The sequence below is a fragment of the Mus musculus genome, chromosome 17 (genome assembly GCF_000001635.26).
Source record: "Mus musculus strain C57BL/6J chromosome 17, GRCm38.p6 C57BL/6J".
NCBI lineage: Eukaryota > Metazoa > Chordata > Mammalia > Rodentia > Muridae > Mus > Mus musculus.
Genome location: NC_000083.6, coordinates 46,561,947 through 46,582,584, shown reverse-complemented (window position 1 = coordinate 46,582,584; position 20,638 = coordinate 46,561,947). Strand labels below are relative to the sequence as shown.

At 49.1% G+C, this 20,638-nt stretch overlaps 1 protein-coding gene across 5 annotated transcripts in view; it reads left to right on the top strand.

Moving 5' to 3' along the window:
• Ptk7 (PTK7 protein tyrosine kinase 7) overlaps positions 1 to 18,134 on the top strand; it is a 65,599-nt gene extending 47,465 nt beyond the window's left edge. For 4 of the 5 annotated variants that reach the window (XM_006524924.2, XM_017317638.1, XM_006524922.2 and 1 more), the window contains exons 8-20: positions 2,885 to 3,018; positions 3,157 to 3,292; positions 3,416 to 3,535; positions 5,675 to 5,824; positions 5,943 to 6,093; positions 6,194 to 6,321; positions 8,110 to 8,313; positions 9,010 to 9,165; positions 9,831 to 10,063; positions 10,902 to 10,982; positions 14,509 to 14,660; positions 16,304 to 16,482; positions 17,090 to 18,117. In XM_006524924.2, coding sequence (XP_006524987.1) covers positions 2,885 to 3,018; positions 3,157 to 3,292; positions 3,416 to 3,535; positions 5,675 to 5,824; positions 5,943 to 6,093; positions 6,194 to 6,321; positions 8,110 to 8,313; positions 9,010 to 9,165; positions 9,831 to 10,063; positions 10,902 to 10,982; positions 14,509 to 14,660; positions 16,304 to 16,482; positions 17,090 to 17,250 — 1,985 coding nt within the window. In that variant the 3' untranslated portion in view covers positions 17,251 to 18,117. Of the gene's footprint in view, positions 1 to 2,884; positions 3,019 to 3,156; positions 3,293 to 3,415; positions 3,536 to 5,674; positions 5,825 to 5,942; positions 6,094 to 6,193; positions 6,322 to 8,109; positions 8,314 to 9,009; positions 9,166 to 9,830; positions 10,064 to 10,901; positions 10,983 to 14,508; positions 14,661 to 16,303; positions 16,483 to 17,089 lie in introns of all 5 variants that reach the window. The other variant, NM_175168.4, reaches the window with a different exon arrangement.
• Positions 18,135 to 20,638: the final 2,504 nt, after the last annotated feature.

Sequence of the window (20,638 nt, the reverse complement as noted above, 5' to 3'; positions counted from 1 at the left end):
TATTCTGTGTGGATGAGTGTTGTGCGTGTCTGTAAGTCTTTGCACCACACGCATGCCTGGCGTCCACAGAGGCCAGAAGAGAGCATTGGAGCTCTTCCCTGGGAGTAACTGCTGGTTATGAGTTGCCATGTGGGTTCTGGGAACTGAACCTAGATCCCCTGCAAGAGCAGCAAGGGCTCTTACTCACTGAGCCATCCTCCCCAGCCCCGCTAAATCCATCGTTTTACATTGCAGTTCAACTACACAGAAAAATAACAGGAAAAACAAATGTTGAGATGGGAAGGGGTGGAGGGAAGTTAGGGAAGAACCTGTGAGGACTTCAGCTCTCACAGACGTGTATCACTTACCTGGCACCTCATACCAAGTGGTTCTTGGCCCCAGTGGCTTGGAAAGGCCTTGGGTGTACTTTGGTTTTCATGGGTGGGATTCACCTTCGAGGGCTCAGACACTCCACAGTGCTGCCGGAGGGGGCCAGTCAGTCGGCTCACATCTCAGCCGGCTGCTCTGTTAGTCTTCTTCACGTGCCTGACTAGGCCAGGTTTGCTCACCTAGTAACTGGATTCCAAGAAAGCCAAAGTGGGCTGTAGAAGGCAAAGCCAGGCTCAGGCCGCCCAGCATCCAGGAAATAGAGGTAGACTGCCTCTTGATGGACAATGTGTGGCTGTCACATTCAAAAGAGATGAAAAGGCTGGGGTAGCTGCCTATGGCTGTAAAAACACTCTGTCTCACTTGTAAGTGGAAGACTGGCTTTTCAGATCGTTCCAGCTGTGCCGAGAAGACCAAGTCTGACAGCCTGAGTTCAATTCCTGAGACCCACCGTGAGAGGAGAGAAGTGGGCCTGCAAGTTGTGTTTGATTGGCACACATGCACTGTGTGGCCCTGGCCAGCTCAGAACTCACTATGGAGGTCAGACTGGCCTTAAACTCAGACATCCAACTGCTTCTTCTTCCCAAGTGCTGGGGAACCCCCCTCCCCTTTAATTTTATATATAAAATTTGTATATATATATATATATATATATATATATATATATATATATATATATATGAGTATAATTAGGAGCCAGGTATAGTGGCGCGTGCCTTTAATTCTGGCAGTCAGAGGCAGAAGCAGCAGGTGGAGCTCTGTGAGTTCAAAGCCAGCTTAGTCTACACAAAGAGTTCAAGGACAGCCAGGGATACATAGTAAGACCCTGGCTCCAAACAAGGAAAAGTAGAAGTAGGGAGAGCAATTAGTAGATGCCCAGGGAATATTGAATGAACCTGAGCAGAGGTGAAGCAATAGACATGAGAGCTGGCTAAAGCACGGTCCAGTTTCAGAGCTTAAATAAGTAGGATTGGTCTAGAATAAAAATGATGGCCTTTAATGTATGGGCTTTTCTATGCTTACCCTTGCTCTGAAATAATCACACGGAGACCTGATGTATTTATTTAAAAGTTTCTTGCAATATGGCTTGGCAGGCTCTCATCTATTCTGACGCGATCATTCCACCTACTACCCAGCCATGTGCCTGTTACCTGCCGGCCTTAGCCTTGCCCTGCTTGCTCTTGAACTGTCTGTCTCTGCATGGTAATTCTCTTCTGGCGACCCTCCTTCCCTCTTTCCACCTGGGACCTACTCACCGAGCTCAGAAATCCTGCCCCCTCCTCTCCCCACCCAGCTATTGGCTGATCAGCTTCTTATTAACCAATTAGAGGTGATAGGAAGCAATTTGGACACAGCATTGAGAAAGGAGATGCTTGGCAGTGCCAGGTCCAACTGCAGCCAGAGCTCTGGGGACAGTAATGATCAGCATCTGGGTACACAGTGCACAGAACTGTCCCCTCACCTGGCCTCAGGGACATGTAAGTCAAGACTAGACCTGTGGCTTCCGCAGTTGCCTGGGAAACAGTGGTTCCTCCCGAGATAGAGAACACAGAATAGATAGGACAGAGCTACCCAGCTAGCACAGCATGAGATAGGAGAAGCAGGTTTTTGGAGGGATAAGCATAGTTTTCTATGTACATGAAGCCTGGATGCCTCTACCTATCCATTTGGAAATTCCAGGAGACAGTTGTTGCTGTGGGGCGGTGCCGTGAGTCAGGAGGCATATGGTTGGGGTTGCCTGTTCATAAGACAGAGGAGCTTATGTAGGGAGCTAACGCAGCTCTAACGGAACAGTTCTGAGGACCGAGTGCATCAGTCTCGCTGTGACAGATGTCAGAGTGATGTGCAAATGGAAGGGTTTGTGTTTGGCTCACTGTTTCAGAGGTTTCGCTCCATGGTCTGTTGCATCCATTGCTTTGGGTCTAAGGGGAGGCAGAACGTTTGGTTGGCAGGAAGAGCGGTGGGGTGGGAGGGTACAAAGAGGAAGGGTTGGGGAACAAGTCATGTTCTTCAAAGACATGTGTGACTTTGCAGACCCTTAGTGACCACCCTCTAGCTAGGCCCCAGCTGCTGCTGCTGCTTCCTTCTCTTCCTCCTCCTCCTCCTTCTTCTTTCTTTTTTCCTTTGGTTTTTTGAGACAGGGTTTCTCTGTGTAGCCCTGGCTGTCCTGGAACTCACTCTGTAGACCAGGCTGGCCTCAAACTCAGAGATCCGCCTGCCTCTGCCTCCCAAGTCACAAAGCAAAAGTGTGGATCCTCTTCCTCTTGTGGTAGCAGTGGCATTACTTCTTTGAATTTTGGTTTTCCTAGCCGGAGCATGGGTAGATGAATGCACCTTGGGTGTTTATTATGGGTGGAATAAAGGGATCAGAAAGGGCTGGCCCCCAGGCCTTGGCGTGTCACCTGAGCGGCCTGGGAACTCTGAATTCAGGAGCACCAGTGACTTAGAACTCTGTGATTGAGATGTCTGTTTTGGAAGCCTGTTGCTTAGCTTTACCTGTGTCTCGTTGTTCCTCTAGCTGTACCCACATGGCTTAGGAAGCCCCAAGACAGCCAGCTGGAAGAGGGCAAGCCTGGCTACTTGCACTGTCTGACACAGGCCACACCCAAGCCCACTGTGATCTGGTACAGGAACCAGATGCTGATCTCAGAGGTGAGAAAGGATGGCTCCTTGGTGGATGGGAGAGTTCCCCACAGCCTTTGTCAGTGCATAGCCCCAGACCTCTCTCAGCCCCGAGGCTGCCCTCAGGGAGATAGAACTAGCCCTCGGCTACTCAAGTCTGTCCCGCAGGACTCGAGGTTCGAAGTTTCGAAGAATGGGACCTTGCGCATCAATAGTGTGGAGGTGTATGACGGGACATTGTACCGTTGCGTGAGCAGTACCCCAGCCGGCAGCATCGAGGCCCAGGCCCGAGTCCAGGTGCTGGGTGAGTTGGCAAATGTGTTATTTTGGAGAATACTTAGCTTGTGTAGACAAGGGGGTGACAGGGATGGCCCTGCCTCTTTCTTCTTGTTTCAATTATTCCTCCTCTCTTTCCCAACTAACCCAGAAAAACTCAAGTTCACGCCACCACCGCAGCCACAGCAGTGCATGGAGTTTGATAAGGAGGCTACGGTGCCCTGCTCAGCCACTGGCCGGGAGAAGCCCACGGTTAAGTGGGTACGGGCAGGTGAGTACCACGTGACACAGGCTCTAGAGCGAGCAAGAGGGACAGGGGAGTGCCCAGCCTGCACCTGGAATTGTTGGGAGAAACCAGAAATGACTGATTAATGTAGTCCAGTAGAGAAGGGAAAGCTATATCCCCAGAGGGGTCAAGAGGACAGTGCTGGCAGCATAGACTGTGACTGGCAGGCAGGTGGGTGGGTTGTCAAGGCAGTGGTGTCGAGACCCCTTGTGGCCAGCATTAAAGTAGCATGGAGTCTGATAAGCATTGTGTGGGGGTGTACAAATCACTGCACCATCTGCCATCTTTATGTCTGTCTCCTTCTGTGACTCTCTTACTCTTGCATAGTAATTTTATTATATATACAACTTTTACGTATTACTCTTCCTGAGCAAAGACGTACTTATTTTGTTTATTTGAGTTAGTAGAGTCGTCGGGGTTGAACCTGTGACCCTCAGTCTGCCAGGCAAGCTGCTTATACAGAGCCATTTTTAAAACACTTTTTTTTTTAAGTTTTTAATTATTTAATGAATTAGTTTAGTTTGTTAATTGTCATAGATAAGGTTTTACTATATAGTTTTAGCAGTCCTGGAACTCACTGTCCAGCCCGGTCTAACCTTGAACGTTCATTCTGCCTCGGCTTTCCAAGTCCTGTGATTATAGGTGTGCATCCGCACCCATGCACCTGACCTTTTTGGCTTTTTCGTCTTTGGAGACGGTCTCATTATGCAGAGCAGACTGCCCTCCAACTCCAGGGACCCACCTGCCTCTGCTTCCCCAGGTGCTGGGATTTAAGACATGGATCACCAAGCTCAGAGTATATGTGGGTTTTTATTGTTTTATTTTTTTATCCTTATGTGTACGGGTGTTTTGCTCGAAGGTGTGTCTGGGCATGGTGGGAGTGTAGTGCCTGCAGAGGCCAGTGAAGGCATCAGATCCAGGGGACTGGGGATACGGAAGCTAGAGAAGGTTGTGAGACGCCATGCAGTGCTGTGGATGCTAAGGGTCCAACCTGAGACCTGGAAGGACAGCCTTTGCCTGTAACTGCTCTGCCATCTCTCCAGCTCCCTTCCCCCACCTTTTGTCTTTTTGAAGCAAGATCTCACTGTTTAGCCCTGGCTGAGAGGTGGAGCGAGCGAGCTGTCCTTGTAGACCAGGCTGTTCTCAAACATAGATCTGGCTGCCTCCGTCTCCTGAGTTTCTAGGATTGAAGTGTGCTACCATACTCAGCGCTTAACATGATTTGTAATTTAACATTATTAAGCATTTCTCCTTTGTCTTTATTGTACATAATATCAGTCTCAACTATAGTAATAACAATCTCAGAATTGAATTCATTCTCATTTACTTGAGTATTCTCTGAGTGTTAGAGACTTGGATTTTTGCCCCTCCTTATTGCTCTATGGATTCCAGTCCCAGCGGTAATGGGCTTTATTTTTCTGGATTGATTTCCTTTGGCAAAGAATCCCAGAAGTGGATGTGTGTGTGTAATATTTTATGTTATATATATAATATTTACATACAATATGTAACATATTAATACATACTATATAATTACAAGTATATAATATATCATATTGTTTATTTAAATAACTACGTAATATGTAAGTAATATAAAATAAATATATAAACAATATAAAGTAGATGTATATCGATAAAATGGCATGAACATTTTTATAACCATGTATATGAGCCGCCAAATTGTTCTTACAAGGCTGGACCGGTTTCACATTTGCACCAGCCACGGGAGTGAGGGGGGTGGGGTTGTGGCATCGGTAGAGGGCTCCTTCGATCAGATCTCGAATCTTTCTGGAAGAAGTGGGGTCCTGGTGGATCTAGGCTCAGGAGGGAGGAGTAAGGAGCCGTGAGGTGAGGACGAGGCCGACAGCGGCCTGGTCAGATGTCTCGTTTAGCACAAGTGAAATGTTCTGGAGCTGTAAAAGAGGGAAGCCTGAAAAAGTGGAGAAGAAGTAAATAACAGGGGGCTTTGGACCACGCCTGTGAGTAACAGGGGGCTTTGGACCGCGCCTGTGAGTAGGAGGGTCCAGGGCTTGTTTGGGGTAGAGACGAGTAACCCGAAGGCCTTCTCAGCCATTCCCGTCATTCTAGCCCGTGACACGATTGTGATTTCTTCTATCTCTGCAGATGGAAGTAGCCTCCCTGAATGGGTGACAGACAATGCTGGAACCCTACACTTTGCCCGAGTGACCCGAGATGATGCTGGCAACTACACTTGCATTGCATCCAACGAGCCACAGGGCCAGATCCGCGCTCATGTCCAGCTGACGGTGGCAGGTGCGACTGCGGCAGATCCCCGGGAGCTGGCGTTGACAGGGCCTGGGGGTAACAACCTACCTTCCGACAGCTCCGTTGCTCACTACTTCCCAATCCTCCCTGGTCTCTTCCTGTGCAGTTTTCATCACCTTCAAAGTGGAACCTGAGCGTACAACTGTGTACCAGGGCCACACAGCGCTGCTGCGGTGTGAGGCTCAGGGCGACCCCAAGCCTCTCATTCAGTGGAAAGGCAAAGACCGGATCCTGGACCCTACCAAGCTGGGACCCAGGTAGGGCTTGCCTCCCTTCCACACAGACTTCACCTTTCCTCGGATGCTAGCTCCTTGGGGGCTGGCCAAGTGACCATCACTGTGGCTTCTCTCACGACAGGATGCACATCTTCCAGAACGGTTCCCTGGTGATCCATGACGTGGCCCCTGAGGACTCAGGCTCCTACACCTGCATCGCTGGCAACAGCTGTAACATCAGGCACACAGAGGCCCCGCTCTTAGTCGTGGGTATGGGCCTGGGAAGGGCGCCCTCTAGGGGAGAGGGTAGAATCCTTTCTCATCTCACAGGTACTGACATCCTGAACAGAGAAGACATTTCAACGGGACTGCTTGCTGGACTGTCATTCACCTGGCATTCCACAGCCGAGCTGTGTGTATTTGGGCCGCTTAAGGACGTTCAGCTCTCTCTAATGCCTCGCTCTCTTGTTTACTTATACAGAGACCAGGTTTTAGGCTCACAGTCTCAGAACCTTCAGCCTTGTTGCTCAGGCCTCGTTGCTCTGGGTCTGTGGCACCATAGTATGTGGTGGCAGAGAGCATGTGTGTCAGAAGACATCTTGTTTCTCATGTGTTGAGTGGGAAGCAAAAAGAGAGGAATGGCTATGCCTCAGTTTCCCCTTGAAGGGCAGCTCCCCATGCCCTAGCTCTCTTCCACTTAGTCCCATCTTCTGAAGGTCTCACTGCTTCCCAGTTGCAGCATAGGCTGGGGACTAAGCCTTCAACACGTGGACCTTTGGGAGGGAAGCCCACAAGATCCAAGTTTAAGGATGGATGGCGTAGAGGTTGAGAGCACTTCCTGTTCTTTCAGAGGACCCAAGTTCTGTTTGTAGCATCAGGTGGCTCACAACTGCCTGTGCCTCCAGCTCTAGGTGACCCAAGGTCTCTAGCCTCTGATAGCACTTGAGCACTCAAAGGTATATACATACATATAGACACACAAATACACACAGGCACAAACCCACCACATAGACACACAAACACACACAGGCACAAACCCACACATAGATACACAAACACACACAGGCACAAACCCACACACATACACATAAATAAAAGTAATTATTTTGTTGTTTTTTTGGGGGGTTTGTTTTTGTTTTTGTTTTTTTTTTTTTGAGACAGGGTTTTTCTATGTAGCCCTGGCTGTCCTGGAACTCACTCTGTAGACCAGGCTGGCCTTGAACTCAGAAATCCGCCTGCCTCTGCCTCCCAAGTGCTGGATAAAAGTAATTTAAAAAAATAAAAGGGTTGAAATTTATAAGCCAGGCATGGTAATTCATTCTTGTAATGCTGGATCTTGGATTCTGAGACAGGAGGATTATCATGAGATCAAGCCCTGAGACCGAGATAGGATTGTCATGACTTCAAGGCTAGTCAGGGTTAGATAGTGAATTCCAAGATAGCCTGGGCTACGGAGTGAGACATTATCTCAAACAAAAGAAAAGAATCAAAAGCTTGGAACTATTGCAAGTGGAGAGGAGACCGGGTCAGAATGCAGGAGGCCCAGAGATGATGACAGGTTTAACAGCCATAGGCCACACCTGCCCTAGTGATCTCTGTCCCTTTGAGAAGTTGTCACTGTGGCTACAGAAGAGAGAGGTTAAAGGGGAAGAAAGTTCACAAACTTTCCCACAAACATCTCCATTCTGCAGAATTGGTTTCCTAGTAACATATCTCATAGAAAATGGAGTGTGGGACCTCTTGCTTGAAGCCATTGACGCTCACCGAGTGACTCATGGGACCTCTGTCTTCTGAGTCATTGGAAGCCCGTAGACTAGCAATGCAGGAACTCACTCTGAGCTGAGTCTTAGCTGGGATGTTAAGCCAGAAGCTTCCCCGTATCCTCTCCAGGGTTAGTTCACAGGACCGAGTCAGCCAGAGAAGGAAGGGATACGCCCTGGGTCTTCATGCCACGTGGGGGCCTTCAAGGGTCTAGAAGTTGTCATATATCTGGGCTAGAGACTTGAGGGCTAGTTTGCTTGAGTCGCCCCTGTCCTGACCTCTCCGTGTGTCTCTTAGACAAGCCAGTGATGGAAGACTCGGAGGGCCCAGGCAGCCCTCCCCCATACAAGATGATCCAGACCATCGGGCTGTCGGTGGGCGCAGCGGTAGCCTACATCATCGCGGTCCTGGGCCTCATGTTCTACTGCAAGAAGCGGTGTAAAGCCAAGCGGCTGCAGAAACAGCCTGAGGGGGAGGAGCCAGAGATGGAGTGCCTCAATGGTGGGTCCCCCTGTAGCGGGAGGTGGACCGGTCTGGGTACAGAGCACCCTCCCGTGCCAGCTGTGGATTTGAGGGCTGGAGCTGAGGCTACCTCTCCTCTGGCTGCAAACCTAGAGTTGCTCCATTCTCAGGGCCTTGGCTTCTCAACGGCTTGGCTCGGGACTCCCTCATCAGTCAAGCCTCTTGGGTCAGCCTTCCCTCCCACCGGGAAAGCACAGATAAATTTGGCATGCGTCTACATGTGTCTATTACACGTCTTTTCAGTTGTCAGCCTCCAGGGACAATATCTGTCCATCTTTTCCCTCATCCCTCTCATCACTAGGTGCTCTCTGAGGGCATTGCTGGGTCTCCACTCAGTTTAGGCGGTCGGGAACAGTGTGTGGTGATTTCCCCTTTGTATGCAAGGGGTCCAGCGATTTGATTAGAGTCCCACACCAAGCTCATTTCATGCCTCCTAATCGTCTGCACCGATAAATGGTCACACTCAGGGTCTGCAGCCAGCCCCTAAGCCCCACCAGGTTATCTGTGGGGATAGCTGTTTTATGTGTGATTGGACTCAAGTTGGCAGGAAGCAAGGTGATAGTGGTGGTGTGAGGGACAGACAGACAATATAACACACCACAGGACGTGGGGACTGAGCTCTTTACAGTGTGCAGGTTATCGGTCTTAGGTTATCCCCTGACCCCTTGTTCCCAGGTGGGCCTTTGCAGAATGGTCAGCCATCAGCCGAGATCCAGGAAGAAGTGGCGTTGACCAGCTTGGGCTCTGGCCCCCCAGCCACCAACAAGCGCCACAGCGCCGGTGATAGGATGCATTTCCCGAGAGCCAGCCTGCAGCCTATCACCACTCTGGGTATGCCGCCTTGCCTACAGCTGCCCCAACTTTGCTGCAGGACACTGGTTTTTAAGTCTGGGTAATGGGCTGAGGTGGTTCCGATTTAGTAAATACTAAATTTACTTACTTACGTATATGAATGAGTACTCTGTCTGCATGCTTGTCTGTACACCAGAAGAGGGCATCAGATTCCATTATAGATGGCTATGAATCACCAAGTGGTGGCTGGGAATTGAACTCAGAACCTCTGGAAGAGCGGCCAACGCTCTTAACCTCTGAACCAGCGTTCTAACCCCCAAGTATTGTTTACTTGGTACTCCTGAAAATGATTCTTTTTAAAAACAAACAAACAAACAAACAAACCTAAATTCGCTTTTTTTCCTAGGGGAAAAAAATTGAGAAATTATAGATTTGTTCTGAGGGTGTTTTTGTTTTTAAGTATAGCAAAACTTGGGGGTGGGTGGGTATGGGGGACTTTTGGTATAGCATTGGAAATGTAAATGAGCTAAATACCTAATAAAAAATGGAAAAAAAAAAGTATAGCAAAACTTTTGGGGTGGAGCAATGAGTCACCTGCCTAATGGCTTGGGCACAGTGAGGGCTTGTGCTCTAAGAAAGGCCACGGTGGCTGCATCTCTCTCACTCAGTGGCTTCTTTTGCCAACGCGGTTCTATACCCACCAGGGAAAAGCGAGTTCGGGGAGGTGTTCCTGGCAAAGGCGCAGGGCGTAGAGGAAGGCGCGACGGAGACCCTGGTCCTCGTGAAGAGCCTGCAGAGCAGGGACGAGCAACAACAGCTGGACTTCCGGAGAGAGGTGGAGATGTTCGGGAAGTTGAACCATGCCAACGTGGTGCGGCTTCTGGGGCTGTGCCGGGAGGCTGAGCCCCACTACATGGTGCTGGAGTATGTGGACCTGGTATGTCTTGGGGTGCCCGCCCGTGGGAAGGGGGCCAGAACTGGGGCACCACAGGGGTCTTGGCTTCTGCTGGTCGCAGACAGAGCTTGCCTCCTCCTACTTGCATAATCTGCCTCCCGGCCCTCCCTAACAGCCCTGCCTTTACCTGTATTCCACTCCTCCCGTCTTTCTGGAGGTCAATCTTAAGTTCTGGGGCTTCTTTGTACCCTGCCTGGATGCCCTTTGGGTCCTGCCAACTGGTTTTCTTTGCTTTGTTCCTTCTTTCTGCCTCAAGACTTGCCACTACTTGAGAACAAGCTTGTCTGAACCTGGCTGGCCTTCTCTCTTCCCTTCCAATCTCCTCTCCCTTCCTTTTTCTTTCCTTCCTACCTCCTCCCCTCCTCCCAATCCTCTCTCTCTCCCTCCCTTCTTTTATCTCCTTTCGCTTCCCCCTCTCCTCTCCTTACCCGGTTTCTCTCCTGGCTCAGGTGTCAGCCTGATCACCAGCCTGTCCACCAAGTTATCATTCCTGTGGTCAGCCGTGTTTCTGCCTTCCCCATTTTTGCTAGGTTTTGGTCTTCTTGGTCTTTACACAGCTGCTGTGTGTGGAGCATCAGGGAAGGGATGTTCTCAGCCTTCTTGTGAGCATTGTGTGTTTTTCTGCTAGGATGGTGTGTGTGTGTGTGTGTGTGTGTGTGTGTGTGTGTGTGTGTGTGTATGTGTGTATGTGTGTGTCTGGGTCCACATTCAGGTCAGGGCTTGTCACTGTCTCCCAGCAGGGACTCTGCAAGCACGGGCAGACGCTTCAGAACCCATAGCTGGGCTATTCACTAACAGAGGTGTTTGGCCCTTCCCTCAGGGAGATCTCAAACAGTTCCTGAGGATTTCCAAGAACAAGGATGAAAAGTTGAAGTCACAGCCCCTCAGCACCAAACAGAAGGTAAGATCAAGGTTGGGGGAGGGATCCCCCAGAGTAGGCCGCAAGCAAAGACACACACTTGAGAGCCAGGCCTTATGGAAGTACGTCACCTGTGTTTGCTGGCACAGCAGTCCCCTGAAGTGGGTTCCTGTCCCTGTTTCATAGACCAAGAAACTGAGGCTTTGGGAGATTAAGTGGCTCATTCCAGCTCTGTAGCCTGCAAGTAGCTTGACGTCATCACGCTGGCGTCACGGAGGAGGCAGCTGCTCCAGCCTTGTCGTAACTGTTGAAGCTTCAGTGAGAGCAAGCACTGGAGGGCTGCTGGGTTGGGCATGGCCTTGGGCAGGTTGCTCTAACTTGTGTGTGGAGACTCTGATCTTGCAGACTGAAGGGCTCTAAGCATGACACACACGGGAAGCGAGTGGGAGGCCTTGGTGCGAGATGTGGAAGACATCCTGGTCCTTAGGTAGCCAGACAGCTGTGGTTAACAAAGGTTTCCTGACGGAGAAAGCCTTTGAGTTCAGTTCTCAAGGACAGGAAGTAGTTGAATGGCAGGAAGGGGATGGCTTCGGGAGAGAGGCTCAAGGTAAGGGGCTGGGACAGGGACAGAAGCAGGCCGACAGACGGCTGAGCATGGCGTTTCTAGTGTTCATGGTGAATCTGTAACCTAGTACTGGGGAAGATGAGGCAAAGGACGGCCTTGACACACATTCCGTCTGGGTGCAGAGTGAGTCTGAGGCCAGCCTGTGCTGTATAGTGAGACCCTGACTCCAAAACACAAGTGAGAAAACAAGACAGGAAGGGAGCTGGTTATCTCTCGTGTGTCCCCAGGTGCTCGACAGCCACCAGCACGTCCCCACACACTGTCCTGCATGGCTGTGCATGCAGTCTTTGGTTTGATGAGGAAATTTTCAGAGACTGAGTTTCATACCCTCCTAGGATGGCACTCAGGTCAGACAGAACTGCTTAGAGATCCAGTCAGAGGGCTGAGAGACATGGCTCAAAGGTTAAGAGAGCTTCCTGAAGGCTCAGTTCCCAGGACCCCAGTCAGGTGACTCCCAACCTCCTGTAACTCCCAACTCCAGGGGAATCTGAGGCCTTGGGTCTTCATAGACTCCTGCATGCAAATGGCCAAACCCAGATACAGACAGACACATCAAGAGACCCGTGCACAGACAGACACATGCAGAGACAGACACAAAGACAAAGAAACCCACACACAGAGAGATACACACAGAGATGCACAAACACACCAAGAGATCCATGCACAGGCAGACACAGAGAGACCCACACACAAACACAGAGAGCATAGACAGACCCATAAACAGACAGACACACACACACACATAGACACATAAAGAGATGCACGCACAGACAGACACATAGAGATCCACATACAGATACACACTCAGAGACCCTCTTATAGACAGACCCACACATAGAAGACAAACACATAGACAGATACACATAGCATTAAAAATAAATCTTAAAAAAAAAAAAAAACCCACAGATTTAGCCAGGTGTGGTGGCTCACACCTGTGGTCTTAACTCTCTGGAGACAATGGCACAAACACTTCCAGACTTTGAAGATAAAGTAGACTATATCGTGACGCTCACATCAGTCTGAGGGAAAAGGCAAATTAACTATTATCATTTGTATGTGTGTGTGTGTCTAGGTCTGAAAACAGCTTTCTGGAATGGGTTCTCCTTCCACCTTTGTGTGGGCTGCCGGTCCTCAGGCTTGCCTTTACCCAGCAGCTACCTCGCCAGCCGCCATCTTATTTCCGTTCCTCCCTGACTGTATTCTGTGGTTGATAAGCTCTCCCTTGGGGTCCTAAGTGAATCTAGCACTCAGTGTGCCAGTTACTGGTCCAGAGGTTGAAGGGTCCTCTTCATTTTTCTGTTCCATGTGTGTATTTAGTTATAATTTTGTAAAGTTTGTTGTCATTATGTTTGTATCCAGTTTGTAGGTGTTTGTGACTGTGGCTCCCACACGCCATTCTCTCCTACACCGTAGGCTTTGGGGACCTTGTTCAGGTCTCAGGCCCCTATGGCCATGTTTCTGCGTTCTAACATGTCTTGATGGCTCCAGGAAATTGCTTTCTCTTTAGTACTTGAGATTGAGCCTCGTGGGCAGTAGGCAGATATTCTCCTGCTGTCTTGTTTTTTAAGAAGGATGCTGTCCAGTCCCGCTGTCTTTTAGCATTTACTTGTGCCATTGAGATGAGGGGATAGAGGCCATAGGAGCAAGCTTTGCTTTTTCTTTTAAACTTTATCTTTATTTTATGTGTGTGTGGGTGTTTTGTCTGTGTGTATTTGTATATGCCACATTCGTGCCTGGTACCCGTGGGAGGTCAGAAGAGTTGTCCGGTCCTCTGGAACTGGAGTTATAAAGTTGTGAGCCACCACACACGGGTGCTGGGAACCAAACCCAGGCTCTCTGCAAGAGCAGATACTGTTCTTAACCACTGAGCCATCTCTCTAGCCACCGCGGCCTCCCCTCCCCATGTCTTCTTTTAAAAAATCATACATTTTTTTTAAAAGATTTATTTAGTATAAGCACACAAGAAATCTGTGGCCTTTTTTTTTTCTAGCATGGAGCAGCAGTGTCGTGGTGACCCGCTTCTTCGAGAGCAGTTTTACCAGGTTTTTGCTCTCTTGTGCTTTGTTTTGGATTTTGTTTGTTTTGTTTGTTTGTTTGTTTTTGGTTTTTTGGTTTTTTGTTTTTACAAGACAAGGTTTCTCTGTTAAGCCTTGGCTGGTCTGGAACTTGTTCTGTAGGACCAAGCTGACCTCAAACTCTCCAGGCAGGCCTAGAGCTCCTCCAGCCCCTGCCTCCCAAGTATGTATGCCACCATCACCACCCAGCTTGGTATCTGCCTTCTTGCCAGGAGTGCTGTCTTGGCGGGCCTTGGTATATTCTACCAGGAGCTGTTCTGCGTACTATTTAGTGCATGCCAGCTGTTTGTCCAGTTCATTGTCCGTGTGCTCTGAAAGAGTTAACCCAGGGATGGAGCGATGGCTCAGCAGCATCTGCTGCTCCAGGGGACTTGAGTTTGAGGGACAGTGAGGGGTTCACATCCAAACTGACTGGGAGCCCAGTTCCAGGGGATTTGGTGCGTGTTCTGCGTCTGCGTCCTGAGGACTGGGATGTGAGGCCTGATCCATCCACCCATAGTTTTTTGTGATTCAGAGCCTCTCACTGACCCACTGATTGGCTGGCCCCGCTGACCAATGAGCTCTTTACCTGGGCTCTGAGATCCAAACTCAGGTGCTCCTGTTTGCACAACAGACACTTCGCTCACTGAGCCGTCTCCACAACCCCTTAATCTCACATAATTAAACCTTCCAACAGCCTAGGGAAGCAGCTACTCTATTCCCCAACAGCCTAGGGAAGCAGCTACTCTATTCTGTTTTTTTCCTGGAGAAGGGTTTCCTAAGCAGCACTGCAGGGGAGCCTGGAGTCATGGAGACAAGGGTTGTGTTACCAGTGGTCCCCTTGATCCCGAGTCCTGGGCTGTTCTCACGAGCTGTTCTCTCTCACCAGGTGGCCCTGTGTTCCCAGGTGGCCCTGGGCATGGAGCACCTGTCCAACAACCGCTTTGTGCACAAGGACTTAGCGGCTCGCAACTGCCTGATCAGTGCCCAGAGGCAGGTGAAGGTGTCCGCACTGGGCCTGAGCAAGGATGTATACAACAGGTAGGAGGGCTCAGGGAGAGTGTGGGCTTCTATTCCTTCCCAAGGGTGTCTGGGGGAGACAGAGGGCAGCTGCAGTTTGTGAAAAAGATGGCAAAGGGCTTCATGGCTGCTGAGCAGAAGGTGGGGTAGGGTGGGAGGGTTGGCTAGAGCCTAACCATCCCCTTTTTAAAGGCACAGCAGGTTCCCAGAGGAGGCCCGGAGTTGCTGCTGGTTATGGATTCCTATAGTGATTAAAAAAACTATTATTATAAACCAGGTGGTGTCGCACGCCTTTAATCCCAGAACTTGGAAGGCAGAGGCTTAAGGCCAGCCTGGTCTACAGAGTTCCAGGACAGCTGGGCCTACACAGAGAAACCCTGCCTTGTAAAACTGAAAAAACAAAAACAACAACAACAACAAAAACCAAACCAAACCCCAAAACAGAAGACAACCCAATAGACAAACCACTAGACTGGTTTGGGTTTATAGGTCAGAGAAAAAGAGAATATTATAGCTAGTGTATATGTCATTAACTGTGTGGTATGCTACTCCTCTGTTCAGAAGCTTGTGCCTTAAAGCTTATTCCTGTGGTCAGAGAATGCACCAGATGGCCTATAAATGCCACCTTGGGGGAGTTCCCAGTCACCCCAGTTTCAGCTTACCCTAATTTGCCCAACTATTGCTTCGGTCATACTTTTACTATTAATAAATAAAGCCTTTTCTACTTCTTAATTTCTATTCCTATTTTTTATTATTATTTATTTTTGCAGTGTTGGGATCAAACCCCAAGGTCTCACATATAGCCCTATCAATTTTTAAAAATTTGAAACAAGATCTTGCTAAGTTTCTCTGGCTGGCATTGAACTAAGTGAAGTAAGCCTTTAAACTCATCATCCCCCTGCCTCAGCCTTCCAAGCAGCTGGGATTATAGGCTTGTCTCACCAGGCCTGGTGGTGGTGGTGGTGGTGGTGATGGTTATATTCACTTGTTTTTATTTTCTGAAGTGTTTGCCAGCAGGTGTATATGTGCATCAGGTGGGTGCCTAGTGCCTCAGGAGGGTTAGAAGAGGGCATCAGATCCCCTGGGACTGGAGTTAGAGGTGGTTGTGAGTTGCCATGTGGGTGCTGGGAATTGAACTCAGGACCTCTGGAAGAGTATCCAGTGCTCTTAACTCTGAGCCATCTCTCCAACCCCTTTAAATGGAATATTTATTTATTTATTTATTTATTTATTTATTTATTATTTTATGTGAATGGGTATTTTGTCTACATGTGTGTCTGTGTGCCAGTCTGATACCTAGTGTCCACAGAGGCCAGAAGAGAGATTCAGACGCCTTGGAAATAGAGTTATAAAAGTTGTAAACTGCCGTGTGGTGGCTGGAAATCGAACCTGAGACCTCTGGAAGAGCAGCCAGTGCTCTTGACTCAAGAGCCATGGCTCCAGCCACCTCTTACTGGAATTTTTAAACCATCAACCCTCACTCAAGTGGATCCACAGCCAGCGTTAATCCAGCATACCCCTGTGCTCAGCTTGTGCATTCCCGAGTCCTTTGAGGTCTTCTTTGAAAAAGGCTGGCCCAGCCAGGGGGAGTCCTGTTTGAGATGAGGCTGGGCTCCTAGGCCTTGACCCTCCCGTACCTAGCCTGTGTTGCTTCTCTGTTGCAGTGAGTACTACCACTTCCGCCAGGCCTGGGTACCTCTGCGTTGGATGTCTCCAGAGGCTGTCCTGGAGGGTGACTTCTCCACTAAGTCTGATGTCTGGGCCTTTGGTGTGCTCATGTGGGAAGTGTTCACTCATGGAGAGATGCCCCATGGTGGACAGGCAGATGATGAGGTGCTGGCAGGTCAGTAGCTGCGTTCCTGATACAACCCTCACCTGCCCCCCTCCCACCTCTGCTTTCTTAGATGTTAGGGCTGTCGAACCTACAGGTCAGTAAGGTGGCTCGGCAGGTTGATGCGTTTGCCATCAACCTGATGACCTGAGTTCAATTCCCAGGACCCCCATAGTGGAAGGAGAGAACCAGCTCTCCAGATTGTAGTTTAAACACACACACACACACACACACACACACACACACACACACACACACCAATAAATAAGTCATTTTTCTAAAATATTAGAAGCAGGCTCAGGTTGTGTAGGAAATGATAGAGCCTTTGGCTGCCGTATGAGAACTTTCATACTGGATAATACTGCTTATGCCCAGGGTCTCTTTGAGCTGTCAGTTGCTTGAGCTCCCGCAGGGACCCTGTCTACCAGCCAGAGAGAACTGAGGGTCAGTTATCTCTCCTTGTCACACTCTTAAAATGTGGCGGTGCCCACCCATCACTCACCAGTACCCCCCAGAGCAGACCAGTCCCTGAGAGAATACCATGGAAACCTCAATCCCCAGCAGGTATTGACAAGCCATTAAACATTCGGGCTAATGCTACCCACTGTGTATTCTACAGACTTGCAGGCTGGCAAGGCTCGACTCCCGCAGCCCGAAGGCTGCCCGTCTAAGCTCTACCGGCTGATGCAGCGCTGCTGGGCCCCGAACCCCAAGGACCGGCCCTCCTTCAGTGAGATCGCCAGCACCCTGGGAGACAGCCCTGCAGACAGCAAGCAGTGAGGGAGCCTTGCAGGCTGTCCTCAGGATGGCGTGGGCAGGGGAGAACCCCTCTTGAGGGGAGCCTGCAGCATGATGGGCAGGATAACCCTGTCCTTGGCCCTGGGGTCCCTGCCCAAGCACAGCAGGCATTGCTGAAGACTGGCAGTGCCTAGGCGTTTCTCTTCGCCACAACCACTGGGGAGGCTGATTCGAACCCAGGCTGGGTGACTAAGACTTTGGACCAGGCATCTTTCTTTGCCACCCCTTCCCTTATCAGGGACAGTATGGGTACCTCAGGTAACCCCAATTTCTGGCCTGAGACTTCTTTTGGCCAAGTTCAGCTCTGCCACTAATCTGCCAATGTTGCCTGGGGAGGGCTGGACTGGGGCTGAGCTAGGTTTGGGGGACTTCTTTAATACACAGATATACTCAAAGTTCCAAGATAACTCTGGGCACACAGGACCAACGGGCCTCTTGGCCCACAGGTCCCACCTAGTGGGGGGTCTAGGAGGTCACAGCAGTGGAGTCCTCCCCACCGTGGGCTTGTGCACACTAAGCCAGACTCCTGGCCTCAGTCTCCTCTCCTCACCCTAAGTGCCTGGCAGATGAACAAGAGCGTTTGGGAGCTTTTGACACTTATATGACCCGCCCCTTTTGTACGCACCATGGGCGGCCTTTGTATTATTGCAGCGTGGGGTGGGTGGGCTTGGGGAGGTCTGGGTGGACCCTGGAGGAAGTAGGGAGGGAGGGCCACCCTGGCCTCATACTTTATTGTTGTTGTTATTGTTTGTTTGTTTTATGGTTTTGTTTTTGTTTTCTTTGTTTTTTTGTGTTTTTTTTTTTTTTTTACACTCGCTGCTCTCAATAAAAAAGCCTTTTTTTACAGCCTGTTTGTTAGACCCTTCACCGCCTTTGTCCATGAATGGTATTCTTTGTTTCCTTCTCTTTGCTGATTAGAAGGGACAATGAGACTTCTTGACATCTAGAAGGGCTGGGATGGGACAGTCCCATCGATGCTGCCTCTGCTCTACGGGTCCCAGGTGTCTCCTAATCCACTCCTACCCGTGTGACAGCCGCTTGCTTTGCCACCCAAGCCAGGAGTATAGTAGGATGGTGGACATGGAGAACCAGAAAAGGGGCTAATGACATAGTCAGGCTCTGAGTCCCTTTGAAACTAGCAAGGCCAGGAGCTGGAGAAATGGCTTAGTTGCTGAGAGCACTGGCTGCTCTTGCAGAGGTCCTGGGTTTCAGTTTCCAGGACCCACATAAGCAGGGAATTACAGCTGACTATAACTCCAATTCAGGGAATCTAACACCCTCTTTTGGCGCCAGTGGACCAAAAGCAGGCAACAGGCTCACACATGCATATATGCAGGTAAAACAGGCTCACATATGAAATAAAAATCTCGAGGAAAAAAAAAACACTACAAAAAAAATGAGCTGGGACCTGGGCTGTGGTGGCACACGCCTTTGATCCCAGCACTCGGGAGGCAGAGGCAGGCAGAGATCTGAGTTAGCAGTGGGTCTGCTCTACAGAGCTGTTTTGGACAGCTAGGCCTGTCAGACAGAGAAATCCTGTCTTGAACCCTCCACCCACCCAAGATGAGCTGGGTAATGTCTCATTGGTTAAGATCCCTTCTTTGGGGCTGGCGAGATGGCTCAGCGGATAAGAGTGCTGACTGCTCTTCCAAAGGTCTTGAGTTCAAATCCCAGCAACCACATGGTGGCTCACAACCATCTGTAATGAGATCTGACGCCCTCTTCTGGAGCGTCTGAAGACAGCTACACTGTACTTACATATGATAAACAAATACATCTTTAAAAAAAAAAAAAGGTCCGCACTTTGTAGCTCTTGCAGAGGACCCAGGTTCAATTCACAGCACCCACGTGGCAGCTCACAACCTTCCCTAACTCCGGTTCCAGAGTATTAGACCCTGCTCTCTTCTTCCTTCAGGTATTAGGCACAGATACATATACATTCAGGCCAAACACCAATATCCATAAAATACATAAATCTTTAGTATAACTTATAATTTTTTGATGATGGCTGCATAAAATACATGTATTACATATTAGGAAATAAGTATTTATATATAACTTATAATTCTATATTTTATTTATTTTTATCAATATATTTCCTAATATGTATATATTAGGATTATTGACACAAACATACATGTATATGTATTAGGAACATGCCTTAGGCTGGGCAGTGGTGGTGCACGCCTTTAATCCCAGCACTTGGGAGGCAGAGGCAGGCGGATTTCTGAGTTCAAGGCCAGCCTGGTCTACAGAGTGATTTCTAGGACAGCCACAGCTACACAGAGAAACCTTGTCTCCAACAAACAAACAAACCAGGAAAGTGCCTTAGGAGGCAGAGGGTAGAAGATTGTGCGCTCCAGGCCTGTCAAAACAAACAAACCCAAGCCACTCAGTTAATAGAGTACTTTTCCTGGCGTGCATGAAGCACCAGTTTTGATCCCCAACCATAAATCAGGCATAGAGGTATGTTCCTGTAATACCAAAATCTGGGAGGTAGCAGGGGCATCAAGACTCGGGGGCTGGACAGATGGCTCAGCCATTAAGAATACACTGGCTACTCTTCCAGAGCGCCCAGACTTGATTCCCAAGCATCCACTTACCTGCTCACAAGAGTCTGCAGCTCCTATTGTAGGGGATCTACCTACATGGGTACCAGGCATTATACATTTAGAACACAGACATACACACTTGGAAAACACACATAAACAAAAATCATAAAAATAATCAACGTAGTCTTTTTAATTAAAACAAAAAACGCTCAAGGTCATCTTCAGCTACATAAGAGAAGGTAGCCTGTGGCAGGCACCATCTTACTCCCATCTTCACCTCAAGCTCCGCTATTTTCTTCTTGATGTTCCTTCCTTCCCTCATTTTGTTGGGACTGACTGATTACGTCTCTTCGCCAGCTTTCCTATCTGTGAAGGGTACCAGTGTTAGGAGAGTCAACCATACTCAAAAAGAAAAAAAAACATCTAGTATTATTAGTTTGTGCGTGACTCAAGCATGGTCTGAGGATGGTCTTGAACTCGCTACAGAGCTAAGGTTAGTTTTAAAGTCTTGATTGCCCTGTCTTTACCTCCCAAGTGCTGGGATGTTGCATGTGCAACAATGGCCAATTCAAAAATCTTTTTTTAAAATTTTTTTTATTAGATATTTTCTTCATTTACATTTCAGATGCTATCCCAAAAGTCCCCTCCCCCCTCCCCCCTACCAATTCAAAATCTTAACTCACCCTGCTTTTCTGTGCAGCCAGCAAAATCCATTTAATTCCGCTCTGCCCAGTTTCTTCAGTTTTGCTTAAATATAAGAGAAAAAAAATCATCCAGGTGTAATTCTCATCATCGAAAACGTCCCATGGTCGGCACAT